The 19,351-nt window shown below is 50.9% G+C and overlaps 1 protein-coding gene and 1 pseudogene across 4 annotated transcripts in view; both read right to left on the reverse strand.

Annotated features, from left to right (window-relative positions):
* Window positions 1–19,351, reverse strand: part of CLIP2 (CAP-Gly domain containing linker protein 2) — a 77,523-nt gene that overhangs the window by 9,176 nt on the left and 48,996 nt on the right. For 3 of the 4 annotated variants that reach the window (XM_016130342.2, XM_016130341.2, XM_036225599.1), the window contains exons 5-13: window positions 19,012–19,225; window positions 18,153–18,350; window positions 17,128–17,231; window positions 15,222–15,282; window positions 10,072–10,176; window positions 7,432–8,367; window positions 5,171–5,228; window positions 2,300–2,383; window positions 1,306–1,462 (exon numbers count right to left, since the gene is read on the reverse strand). In XM_016130342.2, coding sequence (XP_015985828.2) covers window positions 1,306–1,462; window positions 2,300–2,383; window positions 5,171–5,228; window positions 7,432–8,367; window positions 10,072–10,176; window positions 15,222–15,282; window positions 17,128–17,231; window positions 18,153–18,350; window positions 19,012–19,225 — 1,917 coding nt within the window. The remainder of the gene's footprint in view (window positions 1–1,305; window positions 1,463–2,299; window positions 2,384–5,170; window positions 5,229–7,431; window positions 8,368–10,071; window positions 10,177–15,221; window positions 15,283–17,127; window positions 17,232–18,152; window positions 18,351–19,011; window positions 19,226–19,351) is intronic. The other variant, XM_016130344.2, reaches the window with a different exon arrangement.
* On the reverse strand, window positions 2,390–5,164 carry LOC107502805 (annotated as a pseudogene).

Genomic DNA, 19,351 nt, shown 5'->3' on the forward strand with positions numbered 1-19,351 from the left:
TGTTGCTCAGTTGCACCTGTTTATCTCCTTCTTGGGTGAGGCCAAATTTTCTAGAGAGGTGCTAGATTTGAGGCAAATCTAGCATAGAAACTCCCATTTTGAACAACAGACTTACAGGAGGGAAGAGAAGGAAAGATAATTTCCTTTATAAAACATGCTTGTGCTTCAACAAGATTCCTTTAAATCAGAGCTTGAACCTCAAATGCTTACAGGTACTCACCAGCAATGGCTGGTTGTTACATACGGGAAATCAGCCTGGTGTTGTCAGACCTAATATTTTAAGGGAATCTGGAAAAATCTAGATTTTATGTGAAATTTTCTGATTTTTAAGTGGTAATCTATTTTTTAAGCCTCATATGGGTCACACAAACCATGTCTATGGACTGGAATCCAGCAACTCTCACAGTGTGGTACAAAGAACCCTCAGGGGTCGCCAACACCTTTTCAGGGGGTCCATGGGTCAAAACTACTTTCACAATAATAGTAAAAGTATTTTCACTGTCATTCCTCATGATCATACAAGAATTTTTTCCTGGGGCCATGTGGCATATTAATTATTTGAAAAGGATATTAAAGTACACTCTTCTCATGTCTTGACTCTATTGATGGGTTTTACAGTTCATTAGAAAACCTCAAATAAGATTGTTATTTTTTTAAAAAATATGCTCTTCTCTAGCTATATAGCTCTGTGTAAGGGCAGATTTTCACGATAGAGTTAACCAAAACAACACATTACAAAGACTGAATATGCAGAAGATATGAGAATCCAGCTGTCTTCCATAAAGCCTAATGATCAAAAAATTTACAAAATGTCAAACAATGCCACTCCTCTCACTAAATATTTTTCGTTTTGGAAAACAGCTACTTTTCATCAAAAGCATGTCATTTATGTTACAAGCAATTGGTTTATTATTTTTAAATGGATTCATAAATACCTTTAAATTCCTCAATTTTAATTTCAAATATGGTAAAAATAAATAAACAAAAGCTCTCTGGGAAAGCTCAATAATTTTGAAGAGTTTAAAAGGGGTCCCTGGGACCAAGAAGTTTGGAAAGCATTAATCTTTCCTATAAGCTCTGCTTGGAGACCTGTGTTAAGAAGGATTCTGAAGCTTCATCTGAGCATAGCAGAGGAGAATATGGTTATCACTGGTGATGTTGGCCACCTGTCCCACCCAGTCCGTCCTTGCCTAACTCTGGAGAAGACTGGCTAATGTCAAGTGGAGTTAAGAGTCTGGGTCAGAGGGAGGACAGCTGGGTGGTGGGGTCGGGCAGGTCTGAGCACACAGCCCATGGCTGACTCACCGCTCCTTCCTGAGCAGCTCCTGGCTGATGAGGACCAGCTGGCCTGAGGCATCGTGAGTCTTCCGGGACACGGTCTCCAGCTCTGCCTCCAAGCGCCTCTTCTCCTTCTGGAGGGCATCTACCTTCTTCTCTCCCAACTTGCACTTGCTCTCCAGTGCTGAGGGTCAGCCAGCAGGAAGGAGGGAGAGAGTCAGGATTACCGTGGGAATCTATCTGCCTCACCCGGGCAGAGAGCTGGTTTTCCCGGGGTGGGGGTGGGGGGCGGTCACAGTGACACATCTACTGAATGAGTTTTTCTCATCCTGCAAAGCCAGGCAGCTAGAGGCCAAGAGAAAAGCCACGACAAGCAGACCAGGACTCCCAAGCACAGCAGCCCAGGCCTGTGGCGGCGAGCAGCCCACTCTTCCCAAGATAGGATCTGGCATTACACTGCTGCCTAGAGAGAACCTGAGGTCAATGGACCTTTGTTGGGACCAATCATGCCACGTGAACGTGATGGGAACTGGAGAGAACCGGGGGTGGGAACCATTTCTCAGGATGGGGGCTGTCTCACGGACACCACCACTGGCACTCTGGCGGAAAAGAAGCAGGGCCAGTTTGTCACCAAATCACAAATCCCAGACCCCTGGCTCTCCTCAGGCTCCCCCTCTGTCCTCACTTCCCCCGGGCCTTGCTCTCTGCTTTCACTGGCGCTCTTCCCCCTCAGTTCTAAAATCCGGGCATTTCCTCCACGGGTTGGAGACGATACACTGTATCAAAGTGGCCTCCGAAAAACCAAAAAGTTCTTATGGATTTCAGCTTCTGGTGAGAGAAACTGGCTGGGGACCCCAATTATACTACAGACCAAGGGTGGAAGTCTGGTGTAGGCGAACTGACCCAGGCCACTTTCTCCTCTAGGCAGAGTGCAGGAAGGCACCCTGACCCAGCGCCAACTCACTCCACACTCCACTGGCACGCGAAGGCCCCGCACCTGCCCTCCAACAGGGAAACTTACCACTTACTTGGGCCCTGAGCATCTCGGTCTGCGACGTCAAGGCTGTCACCTCTTTGTCCCTCTTGTTCAGCTTGTCCTGCAGGCCTAGGAGAGAAAGGAGAGATAAGGAGCCATCGGTACTCCAGGTTCAATGCTGTGGTTCAATGGTCACCACCCCTCTCACTGGGTAGCCCACTCTGATTCAGAGGCTCCGATACCGTGTGGTCTCAGGCAATTTAACTCTCAGAGTTCATTTCCTCGAGCAAAATATGGATAATAATAATGGTGCCCATGTCACCTGGTCATGTGCATTTAGCCTCAGAACAGTTATAAAAAAGATAATGCATGGAACAGTTATAAAAAAGATAATGCATGGAAAGTACTAGAAACATCACAACTTTCCATAAGTTAATTAATAAATTTCATGTAATACTAATAAAAATACAAACAAGATTTTAATGTCTGTAGAACTACATAAGCTGATTCTAAAATCTCTTAGAAAAATAAAGAAGAATAGCCAAGAGAGTATGGCAAAACTTTTTCAGTGTTAAACACAGAATTAGCATGTGACCTAGCAATTCTACTCTAGGTATACACCCCAAAAAACAGGTGTCTGTATATGCATGTTTTTAGCAACATTATTCATAATAGCCAAAATGTGGGAACAGCCCAAATGTCCATCAATAGGTGGATGGATAAACAAAATGTGGTATATGCATATCATGGAATATTACTCAGCCAAAAACAGGAATGAAGCACTGACATGTGCTACAACATGGATGAACATATTATGCTATGTGAAATAAGCCAGACATCAAAGGCCACATAGTCCATGCTTCTATTTATATGAAATACCCAGAATAGGCAAATCCATATAAACAGAAAGCAGATTTGTGGTTGTTGGTGGCAGGAGGGAGGGGGAGAATAGAGAGTGACTGAGAATGGGTATGAGGTTTCTTTTAGAATGATGAAAATGTTTTGGAACTACATAGAGGTGGTGGCGGCGAAACATTGTAAATGTACTAAATGCAGTGAATGTTTACTTTAAATTGGTTAATTATGTTATGTTAATTTTGCCTTAATCAAAAAAATAAAAAAGGCCAAGAGAATTTTGAAAAAGTGAAATAGGAAAGACTAGGATTACGAGTAATTAAAAAACAAACAAGCTTGAATAATTAAAACATTATAGAATTGGCATATAAACAGACAGAAAGGTCATTGGAAAGAAACAGAAAGTCCAGAAACAGAGTCAGTTACATAAGGGAATTCAAATCAGTAGAGAAAAGGAAATAAGTTTTTCAAACATGGTGTTGGGACAAGTAAGTACTCTTTTAGGGGGAAAAAAAATGGATCCTTACCTCACACCATATAGAAAGATGAATTCTACATGAATTAGAGATTTAAATAGAATATGGAACTAAGAAGTACTAGAAGAAACCATGGGATACATTTTAAAGTAATAAACCCAGAAGCCAAAAAAAGAAAAAAAAAAACTGCATGGCAAACACCACTATAAAAGTCAAAAGACAAACCACAAATGGGAAAAATATTTGCAATGTCGTATATAGAGTTTCTAAAAATTAACAAGATCAATACCTAATAGGGAAAAAATGGTCAAAAGATACAAGAAGAAATGGAAATGGAGCTTCATTTATAATGAGCAAAAGGTGAGTTGAAATTACATCAGGTAACAACATCTTTCACCATTCAGACTGGCAGGGATCAATCTCAGAGTTTCATTTTTTGTTTTTGTTTTTTTTTCCCCATTGAGGCATTTTATGTGAACGTATATATTACATCCCTAGGAAAAGAATCCCAGGATTTTCCCTCCTGTGTGTTTTCGTCTTGTTTCTTCATGGTCCATGATGCCTGCTGAAGTTGTCAGTACAATGAAACCAAACTGACAGGATGGGAACAGGCTGTTCTGCCATTTTTCTAGATCTTCAAATCACACATTGAATCCAGGGCTGATCACTCCACACTTGTTTAACCTGCCTGTGAGGTTCATGACAATTTTCCCAGCTCTGTGATCATCAATTATTTCCAATTCGCCAATGTAACCATGCTTCTTCACCACAGTTAGAAACCAGACGATGACTTTGGAGCATGGCCTAATAAGAACCTGGCGTTTGCCTCTCTTTTCAGCATTGTTGATGCTCTGGAGTGCATCGGCCAGGATGTTCATGCGCACCATTATGGCGGCATAGAAAGATGGTGGAAAGAGCCAATCACGGAGTTTGATGAAATGTCATTTCTGAGACTTGTGAGGAAGCACACTTTCAATCACAGCTGGCCGGAGTTAAAATTAGTTGAGCCCAATGGAGGAGAAGGTAATTTACCATAGCAATGTTTGTAACAGTCAAAGACAACCTACAATCTATTAGTAGGAAATGACTAAATACATGATGGTGGCTCCACAAAATGGAATATTCTGCACCATGGAAAAGAATGTAATGATAAGGAAGAGTCTCCAAGATACATTATTAAATGGAAAAAAGCAAAGGGCCGAACTGAGCGGAAGGTATGACACCATCTGTTACCTCTTTGCTTGTTTGTGCATCAACTACCTCTGTATAGGAACAAAAGTTGGCCAACATTGTGCCTTTGAGAAGGGAACTGGGAATAGGGGACCCTTCACCTTATGCCCTGTGAACCATTTGTAGTTTATACCTCTTTTAAAAATAAAGTAAAACCAAACAAATAACAAGGTATTTACGCAATGCCTGACACTCAATAAACCTCCTCACCTGGGGGCTGAAGGGCTTGTGCACACAGGAGGCACCTTTCACTAACTGGCAGATGATGCAAAACCAAGTGGGACCCAGCCCGAAGGCAAAACCAACCAGCCAGCCTGTTTTCCCGAAGCATCCCGCTTGCCCAGTGGCCACTCACCCTCCACAGTTTCCTTCATCCTGATCTTCTCTCCTGAAATGTCGTTCGACTCAATCATCTGAAAGAAGAGGCCTGTAAAGGGGACGCTCACCTCCCTTCTCTGCCCCCAGCCCCAGACAGCCCAGCAAGCACACCCCATTCCTACACAAGTTGACTTTCTGGGACCTGTGGCAGAAAGCACAGATGTCCTTGGTCTAACCCCCCTGACAATAGAGGACACCCCCTCCGCTCCCAACACCCCCAAGGCTGCTTGTGCGGTTTCTGCGTGAACACCTCCTATTCCTCCCTCAGTTGAAAACATCTTACATTAAACAGATGTCTCCCCTGAAATGCCTGCAGAGGTTGGTCCTGGGAACATTTCCATCAACACCCAGGAGCAAGACTGCAGCCTCAGTTCCCACCCATAAAACAAGTTTTGGCTGCCATGGGCAATGTGGGCAAAGCATGCCCAGGGCTGGCTTCCAGAGGGTCTTCGAGAAATGCTGCTTCCTTTCTCTCCAACGCTTCTTTTAAATAATAAACCCAGATGCCGAAAAAGAAAAGATTAAGAAAAAAAATCTGTATGGCAAACATCAACTGGCTCCTTACTGCTTCTTCCTGCAGAAGCTTCCGGCCTCCTGTGCAAGCTGGCTGTCCTCTGGGGTTGCAGTTTGCCAGAGCCTAACACTGGGGATCAGGGCAGCACAGAGCTGAGCAGGCAGTCACCGCTATCAACCTGCACCTCTTCTCATACATCCCAAGGCCTCTTTTAGTCTTAGCTTGTTATGAGTGACTAAGCCCTCTAGATCTTTACTTACATACACTGAAGGGAAAAGGAGGCACACACTAAAATATTTCTTACAAGAAATTCCCATATTTACTACACAAGACAAAATATCTAATTGTCTCTAGAGTTAAATCTCTGAATCTGGAAAGAATGTGGGTCCAGACCCAGGCCCCATGTGTGTGGAAATCAAGACAGATCTTTCTGAGGTCACCGCCCATTCCTCAGCCCGAGGTCCGTGACTGAGGACAGGGGACCATCCTGAGGCCTGTTCCCCATGCTCTGTGGAACTACAGCAGCTCCAAACCTGCCCCACTATGGAAGTCCAAGTCCCATCCCAGGTTCGACTCCTTTGCCCTGAGGAGCCAGTCAGGCCATGTGCACACAGCTAACCTGGGGCTCTTTCTTTTCTCTCTGCCCAAGATCTTGGCAGAGTACGGTCAGTCCCTGGAAGAAGGAACCTCAAGGCATGACATAGGCAGAGCTCTGTTTACGACAAGGTGTCCTGTACTTGGAACTCCTGACAACTTTTTACTTGAATGCTAAATTCTAATTTAAAAGTATAAGGGGAACTGGAAGCTCAAGAACCCCTGGGCCCTGTCACAAGGCAATGATCATGCTGCTGTCCCTTTATATGAGATTTGACTTTTGTCATCTTCTCAGCATCCTCTGCCAGCCCTCTGGCAGCAGTGTCGGGCACGATCTCTGCTGCTGGTGGGCAGAAACGCTGGGAAAGTTGCTGTCTCAGGGTCTTAGTTGGCTCATCTACAAAATGCTGGGAGTGAAGCTGAAATGGGGCAACATAGGGCTTGACACAGGTGTGGTGCCCAGAGCCACTCAAAGGCCCTTCCCAGCCCTGCTGGAGTGGACATAGCCCACGCTATCTGGGGTCTCAGCCTCCTCAGCGTCCTCAGCTGGGACGTCTAGATTTGGAGCAAAACTGTCACTGGTGGCGGCACCCTCTCCAGGGCTCCCCTATCTAGCCTTCCGGACCCCACTCTGGGGACCCCCACATGCTGAAGAAGTGACTGTTGAACTGCTGTTCAGTATCAGTGGGACTGGCAGGAAGGGGGACATCATCAGATACCCTAGGTCAGTGCTCGAGTTGAAGACAGGGGCCCTGGGGATGGGCAGGGCTTGTCCTCCACGTCCGTGCAAGCCCCACGGCACAGGAGCCTGCACGGTGGGACATGTCTGGGTTCAGCGGGGACTTGGGGCCTGGGAGGAAGCCTGTTGTCTGCTCTGAGGTACATCTCTCTCTAGGCCTGGACTCCTCTGACCACCTTGGGTCCTCAGGCCAGTTACCTTTCTGAAAGAGGGACAAGGGGCTCTTCCTCTGAGCCTGGTGCCCCTAATCCTGCAATAGCACATATCTGGGGGTCCAGGAGAATGCTTCCCTGGGCTAGACAAAAAAGGTCAATAAACACTTAAGCCCTCCCCAGCCAGACCCTTGAGACCACGGGGTCCTGCACAGCCCGGCAGGGCCGTGCCTGCCTACATTGGTGTGCTGGGACGAGCACAGGGACTCGACAGCTTGAAGTCTATTTTCAGCAACCAGCAGCTTCTCCCGCAGCTTCTCAGCCTCCTGCTTGCTCTGGGCCTCCGACCGCTGCAGCAGCTCATAGTCTAGCATCTTCTTCTCGGCGAGGGAGATCTGCTCCTTGAGGAACTCAATGGCCTGTGCCTGGCCCCGGTACTCCGCGTCCAGCTTCTCCAACTCGTGCACCCGCAGCTCGGAGTCGCGGCGCTGGTCCTGGGCCTCCTGCAGCTCCAGCCGGTGCTGGCTCGCCTGCACCTCCAGCTGGGCCCGCCAGTGCTGCTGCAGCCCAGCCAGCTCCTCCTGGGCCTCCTGCAGCTTCTGACGCAGGCCCTCCTTCTCCTTCACGTGCACAGCAGTCTCGATGTCGTGCTTGGCCCGCAGGTTGCCCAGCTCCAGCTGGTGCTCCATCTTGATGCCCTCCATCACAGCCTTCAGCTCCCCAATCTCCTTCTGCTGGGCGCCCGGGCCCGAGTTCAGGGTGGCCTTGAGGTCCTCCAGGGACTTCTGGTGGTCCGAGGCCAGGGAGTCCAGCTTGGACTTCCAGTTGTCCATGAGCCCCATGTTCTCGCTGGTGGCCTGCTGGACCTTGGCCTTGAGATCTACCACCTCTTGCGCGTACTTCTCGTTGGCAGCCCGGAGCTTCTCCACCTCCGCCTGGTAGGCCCTCAGAGCCTTCTCATACTTGTCCCGCAGCACACCGCTCTCCCTCTGGTGCTCCTTGCTGGCCGACAGCAGCCGCTCCCGCAGCCGCAGGGTCTCAGCAGCCTCGGGGTGGTCGGTGGGCGGCGGGCCCGAGTGCAGCAGGCACTGCTGCAGCTCCTCGATCTCACCACGCCGCAGGTTCAGCTCCTCCTCCAGCTGCAGCACCCGAGACTTCTCTGCCACTGTGGTCAGCTGCCGGGGAGAGAGGGAGACAGGGGTCAGCAGGACGGACGAGGGCGAGGGACACAACAGTGGTATGTGGGGAGGGGGGTGTCCCACCACTCAAGGGCCCCAGCCCCAGCGGGGAAAGGTCATGGGAAGGGAAGGGCACCCACCCCTCCTCAAATGCTGGTGTTTCTCAGTGGCCCTGGCCACCACAGCTCCCAGAGAGATCCCCCAGCTTGTACCTCAGTGGTTCAGGTAGTCAACTGTCCCTGCTGCCCTAGGTTTGGGGCAAATTAATTCATGGCTTTCCTTCAGTGCATGTTATTTTTAAAGGGCAGAGATGACAGAGGGAATTTTGCACTATCCTGCTCTACAAGGGCCCCCGGCCACAATGGGCTGGTTCTGAGGGGCTGTCTGGAGCGGGTGGCTGAAGAAGGGTCGGTTGAATGCCTAAAGCAGAACAAACCCAAGGCTCCCAGACTTGCCTTCTGATGGCGAATGAGATCAGAGGCTCCACCCTCCAAAACCCACTCCTCGATAAAGTCAGTGGTACAGATTTGGAAACAATATATGTAAAAGTTTTAAATCTTTTACGAGCTTAAAAATTTTTGTTTTCAAAGCTGATCTTTAGCTCAGTAAACCTGTTTTTGTTTTTCAGTCAGGTTGACCCTAGATCAAGATGCCTCAACACCTGGGACAGGGTCAGTTTCTGCAAGTAGCCTCTGCATATACTTGTGTACTGGAGAAGTGCACGCTGTCACTGGGCAACACTCAGTGGATGTAAAAGGACCTCTGGGTGTCTCCAGGTGCCCGCATGCATGCACACACGCACACACTCCCCGTGTGCTGAGGCAGAGGTGCAGAAACTGACAGCCGCTCGCCACCCTCCCCCCCCCCACACACACTGTTTATATCCCAACCCTGCTTGCTGGGTATTTAGTGCCATTGCCAGGAGAACTGCAGCTGGGCTGTCCACTGGGCTAGGCAGGCCAGCTGTCTGGATGTGTGGGCCTGCACAGGGCGCAAGCCCTGGGACATACATGGTGGTCGTGGAGGGGCCAGTTAGGCCTGGAGCCTGGACTTGGAACCAGGCCCTGGGACTCAGGGGACCTCGCCTCCAATCAGAGCTTTCCCTAGCCTAGGAATCACTCCCTGACCCATCATATCACAATAGCCAAACCCTGGAGCTGAAACAAAAACCCATGTCCTGGGGACACCCCACTCCCCCAGCCCGAAGTCCTTCAGGCTGGGCCCTCCTGCCAACATATTTAAGACAGCCCACCCCCCAGTCTAGAGAAACTTGGATCTACAGTCCCTCAACTTCCAGCCTTCCCCAGCTGGGAGAAGGGAGACATGGGAAGGTTGTTTCCATGCCCACCCACAGAAGGGGCAGAATGTTCCCAAGAGCCTCCCGATTTCTGAACATGACAAAGCCTTGTCATGGCAATGCATGAGGAGGTAGGAAGGCGAAGGATCTCACGGAACATTCCCAGCCAATGGGACTGGCTAGGGAGCAAAGTCACAGAGACCCAAGCCCCACCCTCCCCAGTAAGCATCATGTGGCAGTGGAGTGTAAGCACGTTCCAGAACCTCTACTTCCCTCCTACAAAGGGAGCAAAAGTAAAAAAAATGAGGATAGCAGCCAAGGACAGAGAAAATAATAAAACAGAGGAGCCCCAGGGGTGTCAACAGGCCAGGGCGCTGGCCGCCCAGAAGTGATAGGCGTGTTACCCTGTTGTCCGCTAATTCTCGGAGCAGCCGCTCAGCCTGCGCCTTCTCCAGTAGCAGGCTCTGCTCCAGCTCCCCAATGCGCGCGTGCTCCAGCTGCGTCTGGGTCTGGTCCACCCGGGGTGGGTGGGGAGGTTGGGACAGGGCAGAGGGCACAGGGAAAGGAAGCCGGAGGAAGAGAGAAAGAGAGAGAGAAGCAGCGTCATCTACCATGAACAAGACAGGAGAACAGGTCAAGGAGAGGAGGTAGCTCGGGCAAAGAGAGGAAGCCTGGGTAGGTGCGATGAAGTGGGCTGTCACCTGCCCCTCAGTGTCCTGGCTGGCTTTCTTTAAGGACAGAGGATGGACTGCAGCAACCCTGCCCAAACTGGCCCCTGGTTGAGGTGGCAATGGGGACCCTGGGTCACTTTTGTCACCCTCGGGTGGCCCTTCCCCTTGCGCCTGGGGAGGAGCCCAGCCTGCTCTTACTTCACATGGGGAGGCTGAGGGTGGTTTTTTCATTTTAGCACAGGATCCTGCATAAGGAGGCCCCCAAGGTGGGTGAATGAGTAAATGACCCCAGGATTCCTGGCCCCCAGGCCTGTGCTGAAGGTGGAGGAACCAACTGAATGGAAGGTTTTCAAAAATATACCCACAGCATGATGATTCTCCTGGCCTGGCCTCCCTGGTGGAGGCCGAGCTGTGCCTCCCACAGCCCAGCTCCAGCCCAGCCCTGTCAGAACCCAGCCGCGGGGTCCTGCAGAGGATGCCTGGTCACCAGAAAACACAAGGGCACTTTTGTCCCAGCTTCACAACCCCCACTTCACACTCTAACAAAGCCCAACATTCTCTGGGAGTCCAGACTGGCATCTGGGTTTCCCTAACCGATCTGCAAGCACCCAGAGCAGTCTGGAGACCAAGTTCATGGTAGGGAGAAATAAGAGGACCCTCTTCACCCTCCTGTTTGTCCCACCATCATCTAGGAGGAACAAGGTGAAATGAATCTGTGCGGCAGTTCTGAAAAGAGGGCCTAGCAACATAGCATATGTCTGTAAAAATAAGAACACACACCCAGCACTGGCAAGGTGATGGTGATGACAGTGTAGGCTGATACCACCTGTCCCAGGAATACTCTTGTAATCCATCAAGAGTTACAGAGATGTTCATGTCCTTTAGCCTCTGACCTTATTTCTGTGAATTTTCCTCAAGGAACAATTAAAAAGTTCCCTCTCCCTGCAGTCCTAAAAAGCAGCCCCATTCAAGTATCTCCTCCAAAATTATAGGCTCCAACCCAGGCCTCGTAGGGGTCATGTCCCCACCCTCCTCTCCCCCTGGGGGGCACAGCAGCTCTGCCAAGGACCCATGCTAGATGGAGCATGATCGTTTATCCTTTACTGGGGGCCTCATGGGGTAAGAAGAAGCCCCTAGCTCCACAATTTCAAGGCAACATCATTTGATGCTCCCTGAAAAGACTTTCTCATCTCTTTCAGAACTTCTAGCCCCCTGGTCTGTGGGCTGGGGTCTCCATGGGGATGTATGGGGGCCCAGTGGAATTGCTTCCAGTGCTCACTTAAGATAAAGTCAACACAGGAGCTTGGGGTGCGGGGGTGGGGGGAGGGGAGTACAGCCTTAGAAGCTAGACTTGAGGTGGGGTGGACCACCTGGCCTTCCATTCTGTACCAGGAACACTGCCCACGGTGTGAGGAATGGGTGCCACCACACTCCTGTTTCAGTCACTCCTGTCCCCTGGAGTTAATATTCATGAGACACTGTCAAGGCAGTCTTCCCATCTCACAGGAGAGAGAGGCCACTCCAGAGAAAGCCTCAGGCTCAGAATCATGGGGCAACTTTGAGCAGCATGAGGCCCAGACCTCCAGATCCCGGAACTGGAGCCTTTCGCCGAACCAGCCTGACATTCCACAGAGGAGGCCCAGGTTCTCAGCAGCAACCCAGGGCAGTGAAGCAGGCTCCTGAAGTGGGGGACTCCCCATTTCTCTGCTCCAACTCAAATCCCAGAAGCTCAGCCCAGCGCTGCTTGAGCCCCTGGCCAGCAGCGTTTCCCTACCTGCCTCAAGTACACTGTGTCTACCCCGTGCTCCAAAGCACACAGCCTTGCCTTGGGGCATCGTTATTATATTTAATTATTAATTATTATTAACTAGTTGGGAGAGGAGTTTCCTCAACTATAGGAGGGCTCTTGAAGGTCACGGGCCCATGTCACTCCTCTTGATGAGGAAAAAAGATTTAAGATGAATTTTAGCTGTGTGGCCTGAGCAACTGTGTGGATTTTGGGGGCAAATGCTGAGTTAAGAAAGATAAGGGGGGTGGTGTTTGGGGGACATAGGAACAAATGGAGAGATCTGTCTGGGACATGTTACATGTGGGATGCTGTACTGGGTGAATAGCATCCCCCCAAATTTCATACCCACCTGGAACCTCAGAGTGTGATTTTATTTAGAATAGGGTCTTTGGACATGTAGTTAATTAAGATGAGGCCATTCTAGATTTAGGTAGGTCTGAAATCCAATGACTGGTGTCCTTATAAGAAGGCCACGTGAAGAACCACAGGAACACACAAGGAAAAAAGCCATGGGATGAAGGAGGCAGTGATGCAACTGTAAGCCGAGGGCACCAAGGGTGGCCAGCAATCCCGCCAGAAATGGGAGAGAGGCATGGAACATTCTCCCGCAGGGCCTCCAAAGGGAACAACACCTTGGTTTCAGACTTCTGGCCTCCAAAATTGTGAAAGAATACATTTGTGTTGTTTTAAGCTGCTAAATGGTGGTAATTTTTTTTTTTTTTTTACCGCTATCCCAGGAAACAACTACAGTACCTGTCACTTACTTGTCCTGGAGATGTCTAGTAGGCATGTGAGTACGGAGCTCGGGGAAAGACCAAGGGAATCACGGACTTATAAAAGGCAGTTAATGCCACAGACTGAAAGCTCTCAGGCTGGGTGTAGACTGAGATACAAAGGGGCCTGGACTGAGCCCTCGGGCGGGCCAACATCAGAGGTCAGGAAGGAGGCTGAGTGGCTAGAATGGGCACCTCACGTGGTTGGAGAGTGAGGCCAGAAGGTGTACAAGCAGAGAGATGGGGTAACATAATTGGAGGGGGACCAGGAGCTCAATGAGGTGTTCTTGGGTTTTATTTTCGTCTTTAAGGTAGGCGGGGATGAGTGAAACTTTGGGGCAATTTGCCTTCTGGTTGCCATGAATATGATCACAATAGAAGCAGAAGCAATAGCACTCTACTGCTCTTGAACTACATTAGTTGTCAGTCACCGTCTGTCCCACCTCCTGCCTCTTCCAACCAGGATCAATTGGATCTTGGGTGGACAGCTGAACCAAAGCCAGCCAGACCATTGACTAGCCCGGGACCAATCAGATTCTCTCAAGAGGACAGCTAGTAGATGGTGAGTGCTGGGGCCTGGGTGGGGCCTGGAGGGTGGGTAGGCGGCAAGGGAGAGGGAGCAGATGTGCCAAGGGACATGGAGACATAGTAAGAGGGACAGACAGACACATAGCCTGACCACAAGTCATGAGAAGAGGCCCCTGAGCTGGAGAGAATGGGCTTGGTTCCTGATACTATCTCTTGTTCCAATACCCTGAACTGCCTGTGAGATTTCCCTGTAGCTGTTCCCTCTGTTGACTGGAATTAGTAGGTGAGGTCTCTGTTCCTTGTACCTACAAATGATTTTTCCTGGAGCCCACTCCAACCCCTGTAGGAGGCAGCCACCCAGAGGGAAAGCCAGCTAAACATAACCACATGACCTACCCCCTGGGCTAAGAGGGAAACATCCATGAGAACACCCTGACGCTGGGCTGGGGCTCCTACACCAGGCTGGGCATCCATCCTTTAAACTCGGGCAGCAAAACCTGCTCTACAGGGGCAGCTGGCAGTGACCCTACACAGATCACACATGTCCCTCCCCTAGCTGGGGCCATCTAGGGACAGGACAACCATATGCATACTTTTGCTGCACATTGGAAGTTATAGGGGTCTTAATATGGCTCTTTTACAAAATCAGAAACTGCAATTTCCCATTTGACCCCAGAATGATCTGATGCAATGATTCCCAAACTGATCCCTAGACCAGCATCATCTAGGAACTTGTTAGACATGCAGATTCTCAGATTCCACCCAGACTTACTGAACGGCCACTCTGAGGCTGGGGCCAACCTTTTGTATCTAAACAAGTCGTCTAGGTGGTGAATTCTCAAGTTTGAGAATTACTGACCTAGTGCAACCTCCTCATTTTACAGAAGAGCAAACTGAGGCTTAGGAAGGAAGGAAAGAGGCTTCCCAAGGCCAGTTAGGGCCAGCTCAGCAGGTGGAGAGGGAATAAACTCACTGTCCTCTGCCCTATCTGACAGCTCCAGGAATCCCTTTCCCTTGTCAGCTCCCAGGGAGCAGGGAGGCCTACAATTGTTCCTGCCCACCCAGATGTGGCCTCATGAGCCCTGTGGTCTCTGCATGGTGAGGAGGGCTGGGGGTGGCAGGTGGGGTGCTTTATTAATTAATGTGAGCACCCCTTCCCTCAGCTGAGAAAGGGTGGGTTGGATTGAAGAGTGAAAGGTCCAATTGTGCCCAGACCCCTTGTCCAGGTGTTATAACCAAAGACGTGCTATATAGCCATCCTTACAGGCTGAGCTCAGGAGTCAGGAGTCCTGGTCTACAGTCCCAATGGCTGCTGACTTGCTCCATGACTGGGTGAGTCTCTTTATCTTTCTGAGCCTGTTTTCTGATCTATAAGTTCTGTGACTCAACAACAAGCTAATTTTAGCCAAAATTTTACTTGGAATCCAAGATGAACTAAGGGCTCAAGGGATACCTTTAATGCTATTGCCAACAAAGTAGGGACAGGGGTGTCCAGCCAGGCCCAACCCTGTGGATACCCTTGTTCTATACCACCCAGTGGCTGATACAGGAAGCATGACCCTTCAGGGTCCTGAACCCAAGCCATTCCCACTTCTGATACCTGAGTCTCATGACAAAACCCCTCCCCACTCTCCCGGGGCATGCCCTTTGACTTTTCTTTATTTTTCCCTTGCAATGCCCACAGCCTCCTCCCAGGGGGCCTAGAGTTGCTGCCTGGACCTCATGGCCATCTGCCCTGCAAGGGCTGGGCCTGGGGTGCCAAGTAAGCCGGGGGCAGGACCTTTGACCGTTACCTCCAGGTCTCCCTTGGTGATGGACTCCTCCTCCACTCGAAACTGCAGGTCCTCCACCTTCCTGTGAGGGGGGAGAGGGGTCTGAGCAGGCTTTGCCCAGAGTGTTGGGCTTCCCCAAGTCAATCAAGACAGAGAAGTGAGGCCACAGATGGCCCAGAGTCCACACTCAGACCACGCAAAAGGCACCGTCCCCATGAAAGGAAGACCTGCCCACAGCAGATGATGCAGAGCCTCCTGCAAACCTCCAACCTTCTCCACTTCCCAACCTGTACTCCATGCAGAGGCACCGACTTCTCTGAAGTGGGAGTGTTTAATGCAACATCCTTCCTCTCCAGGGTGGTTGTGGGAACAAATGATGGAATGGTTGTAAATGGAAGCAGAGTGATGCTAGTAACCACTGCGCGTTCATCACTGAAGGGAACAGACACTGTCACATGGAACAGTCTGTGTGTGCGGGGCGGGGGGAGGGAAAGCTTCTCCCCCTGCTGACCCTGCTCTCATCCACAGTCCTCAAAACCAGGGGCCAGAATCCCAGTCTTCACTGCTCCTTGACATGGAGGGGGCCACCCTCAGGGAGACACATTCACCCTCTCGTGTGCCAAGATAGCTCAGGGGAAACACAGGCACGTTACAGCTCCGAACAGCTACCAGAATACAGATTTAAGGGGTGGCTTAAGGGGCGAGGACACTGAAGCCCAGAAAGGGCAAGTGACCTGCCCAAGGTCATCCAGCAAGTACAGGGCAATGCTGGGACTTGTACCCAGACCCTTCCTGAACACAACTCCCACAATGTCTTAAAGATTTGTTTTTGTTTGTTAGCATCAGGCACATTGCCATGGGAACCAGATGTGTGGGCCCTGACAAGGAAGTGTCTCAGGCAGATCTAAATAAGCCCTACTGTCCCTAGTCAGACGGCAAGAACAGCCTGTGCAGCACATGCCTCACTGCAAGTCCCCAAACAGACCCCAGGTTGGGAGGCTGAAGACAGGGGCTGCCTACTGCACAAAGGAGGAGAAGGAGCTGCAGAAATCTGTGTCAGTCAGGAGACAAAAAGAGGCTCCTGGACCAAAGGAAACCCTGTTCCCTGTCAGCAATGACCAGGCCAAGGACCAAGCCAGGCCAGAGTCCTCACGCAGAGGGAACCACAATCCTGACTGGCTACTGTGACAGGGCAGAAAGAACCAGCAGCACCACTCATAGACTGGTGGCCTCAGGCATGGCCCGTCCCTGCTCTGATCCTCAGTTTTCTCATCTGTGACATGGGGTAATACCTGCCCCCCAGGCTAATGGTAAGACTGAGAGATGCAGGTAAAGCACTCAGTACAGGGGCCAATATTCGGCGTTTCAAGCGTCCTTTTGCTACTGCTTCTCTGAGCCTCAGTTTCCTGATGTGAAATGAGAATGGAGCTTCTGGACATGAGCCGTGAGCTCCATATGTGGGCCCTGGCCCAGAGGGTTGCTCTGTGGATCTGAGCTGGTAAGGGGTGAGGACATTGAGTCTTCTTCAAGGTGCATGCCTCCCGAGGGCAGTGGGTATGAGAGCCTTCACCATGATACGCTGCATGAGCAGAACAGGACAGGAACAGTAAACCCCACACAATTGGAAAGGAAAGAAGTAAACAAGTGTGGTGTCTTCTATGTGCTTAGCACCATGCTAGTACTTTACTAGAATTATCTTGTGAGTCTTCCCAACACCCTGTAGAGATGCAGATCCCCACACCACTTTACAAACGAGAAGACTAGGCTTGCAGAGCTCATGTCACTAGTCCAGGTGACACAGCCTGTAAGTGGCAGAGGCAGGGTTTGGACCTGGGCCTGCTGGTCCTGAGTCTGTGCTCTTCACTGTCATCTTTGAGGAGGCTCAGAGAAAGTGTCCTCCCAGGACCAGGGCCGGGGCAGCACGTACCTCCTCTCCTCCTCCAGCTGGTTGGACAGGTCCACCTTCTCCTTCCGCACGCTCTCCACCAGGAGCCGGGCCCGCTGCAGCTTCTCCTCTGCTTCTGCAACATACTAGGCCCCGAGCAAGGGCCAGGACAGGGTCAGCCTCCTCCTGGGGACCGAAGGCCAGGTGGTGGAGAGGTAGGAAGGAACGGGGAGGAGTTGGGCCTGGAACCCTTGCCACCCCTATTCTCCTGCCTGCCCTAGCTGGGTGTGGACAGTGGGCCTGATGGGAGGGAGGGTAGGCCTAGCTGAGTGCCTCAGGCCCACCTGTTCCCATACCTAGCACCCCAATATCTGCCACCTCCTTCAATCCCCAAGGGCCTAAAACGCTTGTCTTGTGAAGGCCCCTTTCGCGGGACACATGGGTCCTAGAACACACACTTGAGCTTGGCCTTATTAATTCTAGTACAGAGGGAGAAGTGAGCTGGGCCCAAATGCGATAAGGGCCCAGGAAGTGCTCTCATGCAGGTGACACATATCAGGGAAGAGTAGACATGTGACAGTCGCTGAGTCAAGGCTACAGGCTGCCTTACTTCCCTGAAACCCAACCCATGAATCTGCTCGAAAGCACAATCTGAAATATGGACAGGTATATACAAAACAACACGTACAGTATTGTTTAGAAAAAATGAGAAGTCGGAAACAACTTAAACAACAGCAGGGGACTGGCCATATCAGCAGGGACATAGCCTGTGACAGGTAGCAACACAGCCATTGAAACAGGGAAGGATTTTCCTTGACCTAGGAAATGCTCACACTGAGAAAGTAGGAACAAGCAAGGTACGCGGTTTATCACCAGGTTCTGAAAGTATGTGTACTTATCCACTGGAAAGAAATTCTCCAGGAGGAGGAGAAGTGGTGTTGGTAATGCACATCTCAGTCTTCTCTGTATATCTAAGTTCCCCATTCTGAGCACGAGTGACCTACAAGCCTGGCCCGAGGAGGCTGTCTGTGCCGTCTTGGTGTCTACTGCCCCACTTACCCACCTACCTGTTCGTGCTGCGCTTTGAGCAGGGCGATCTCCTTCTCGACCTCACAGATGTGGCTCGTGGCCTTGGCCACCTCGGCCCGCTCCAGGTCCCGTTCAGCTAGCAACTGCTCGATGTGCTGCTGCTTCTCCTTCAGCGCCTCTTGCAAGGCAGTCGTGCCGGAGATCTTGCGGGCGTAGCGTGAAGAGGTCTCTGTGAGCTGCAGGGAGGTGTGGGTACAGGCAGAACTCAAGGAGCTGGAGCACCTCCAGATGACTCACAGCTACCCAGCAGGCAGGGGGCCCAAGTGCCTCCACTGCCGAGGTCCTGCTCCTCCCGCTGCCCTCCTGCTGCTTGGCCCCATCCTACTTACGCAGAGAGAAGCATGTTATTTCAGGTTCAGGGAACTACCCCCTCCCAGGAGAGTCACAGCTCCTGGGCTCTGCCTCATGGTGGGCTTCCTCACCTGGGCCACCTTTTCCTGGGCCAGGAGGAAGCTCCCATCCTAGACCAAGCTTGGATACAAGGCTCTCTGCCCAGAAGGGCAGCCTCAGCTTCTCCCGTCACCCACGGCAATTGTGTCTGCCTTTCTGAACCCCCTGCTCTGCCCTGTATGACCTGCCCTGCATCTGTATGACCCTCCTTAACTCCCAGGGAAAGGCTTAATGTTAGGCTACTGACAAATCAGTAATATAAAAATAATGATAATAAATGGATCAATTTCCTTATTAAAAGATACACACTTTCATCTTTGTTTAACAACTGCAAACTGAGGGATGCCTGGAGCCAGAGCAGGTCAGGGGCAGATTGGAACACCTAGATCCCTCTGTCCCCACCCCCCATACACACACGAGAGTACCCTACCCCAGCCCCATCCTCACCAGGCCACTGCGGCTGGGCCGGCCCCCCACAGAGGAAGCCACAGAGCTGACAGAGCTAATGGAGGAACTGCTGGGACTGTGGGTCAGCGCTGAGACACCCATGGCCATACGTTTGGTCTTCTTGGCCTTGGCTGGGCTGGTGGATGGGAAGCCGATGCGGATCACCTTATGGATGGGTGCGAACAGACCAAACTTGGGTGGGCACTGGAAGTACCTGGGGAGGCAGGAGAGACCCATGCTGCTGTCATGGCTGAATAGCCTGGAGCCTCCCCTGCCTTATGCACCTCTTCAAAGCCCAGCAGAAAGGCTCATCCTTGGGGCCCCATCACCCACAACACAC

Source organism: Rousettus aegyptiacus, unplaced genomic scaffold (assembly GCF_014176215.1).
Source record: "Rousettus aegyptiacus isolate mRouAeg1 unplaced genomic scaffold, mRouAeg1.p scaffold_m13_p_8, whole genome shotgun sequence".
NCBI lineage: Eukaryota > Metazoa > Chordata > Mammalia > Chiroptera > Pteropodidae > Rousettus > Rousettus aegyptiacus.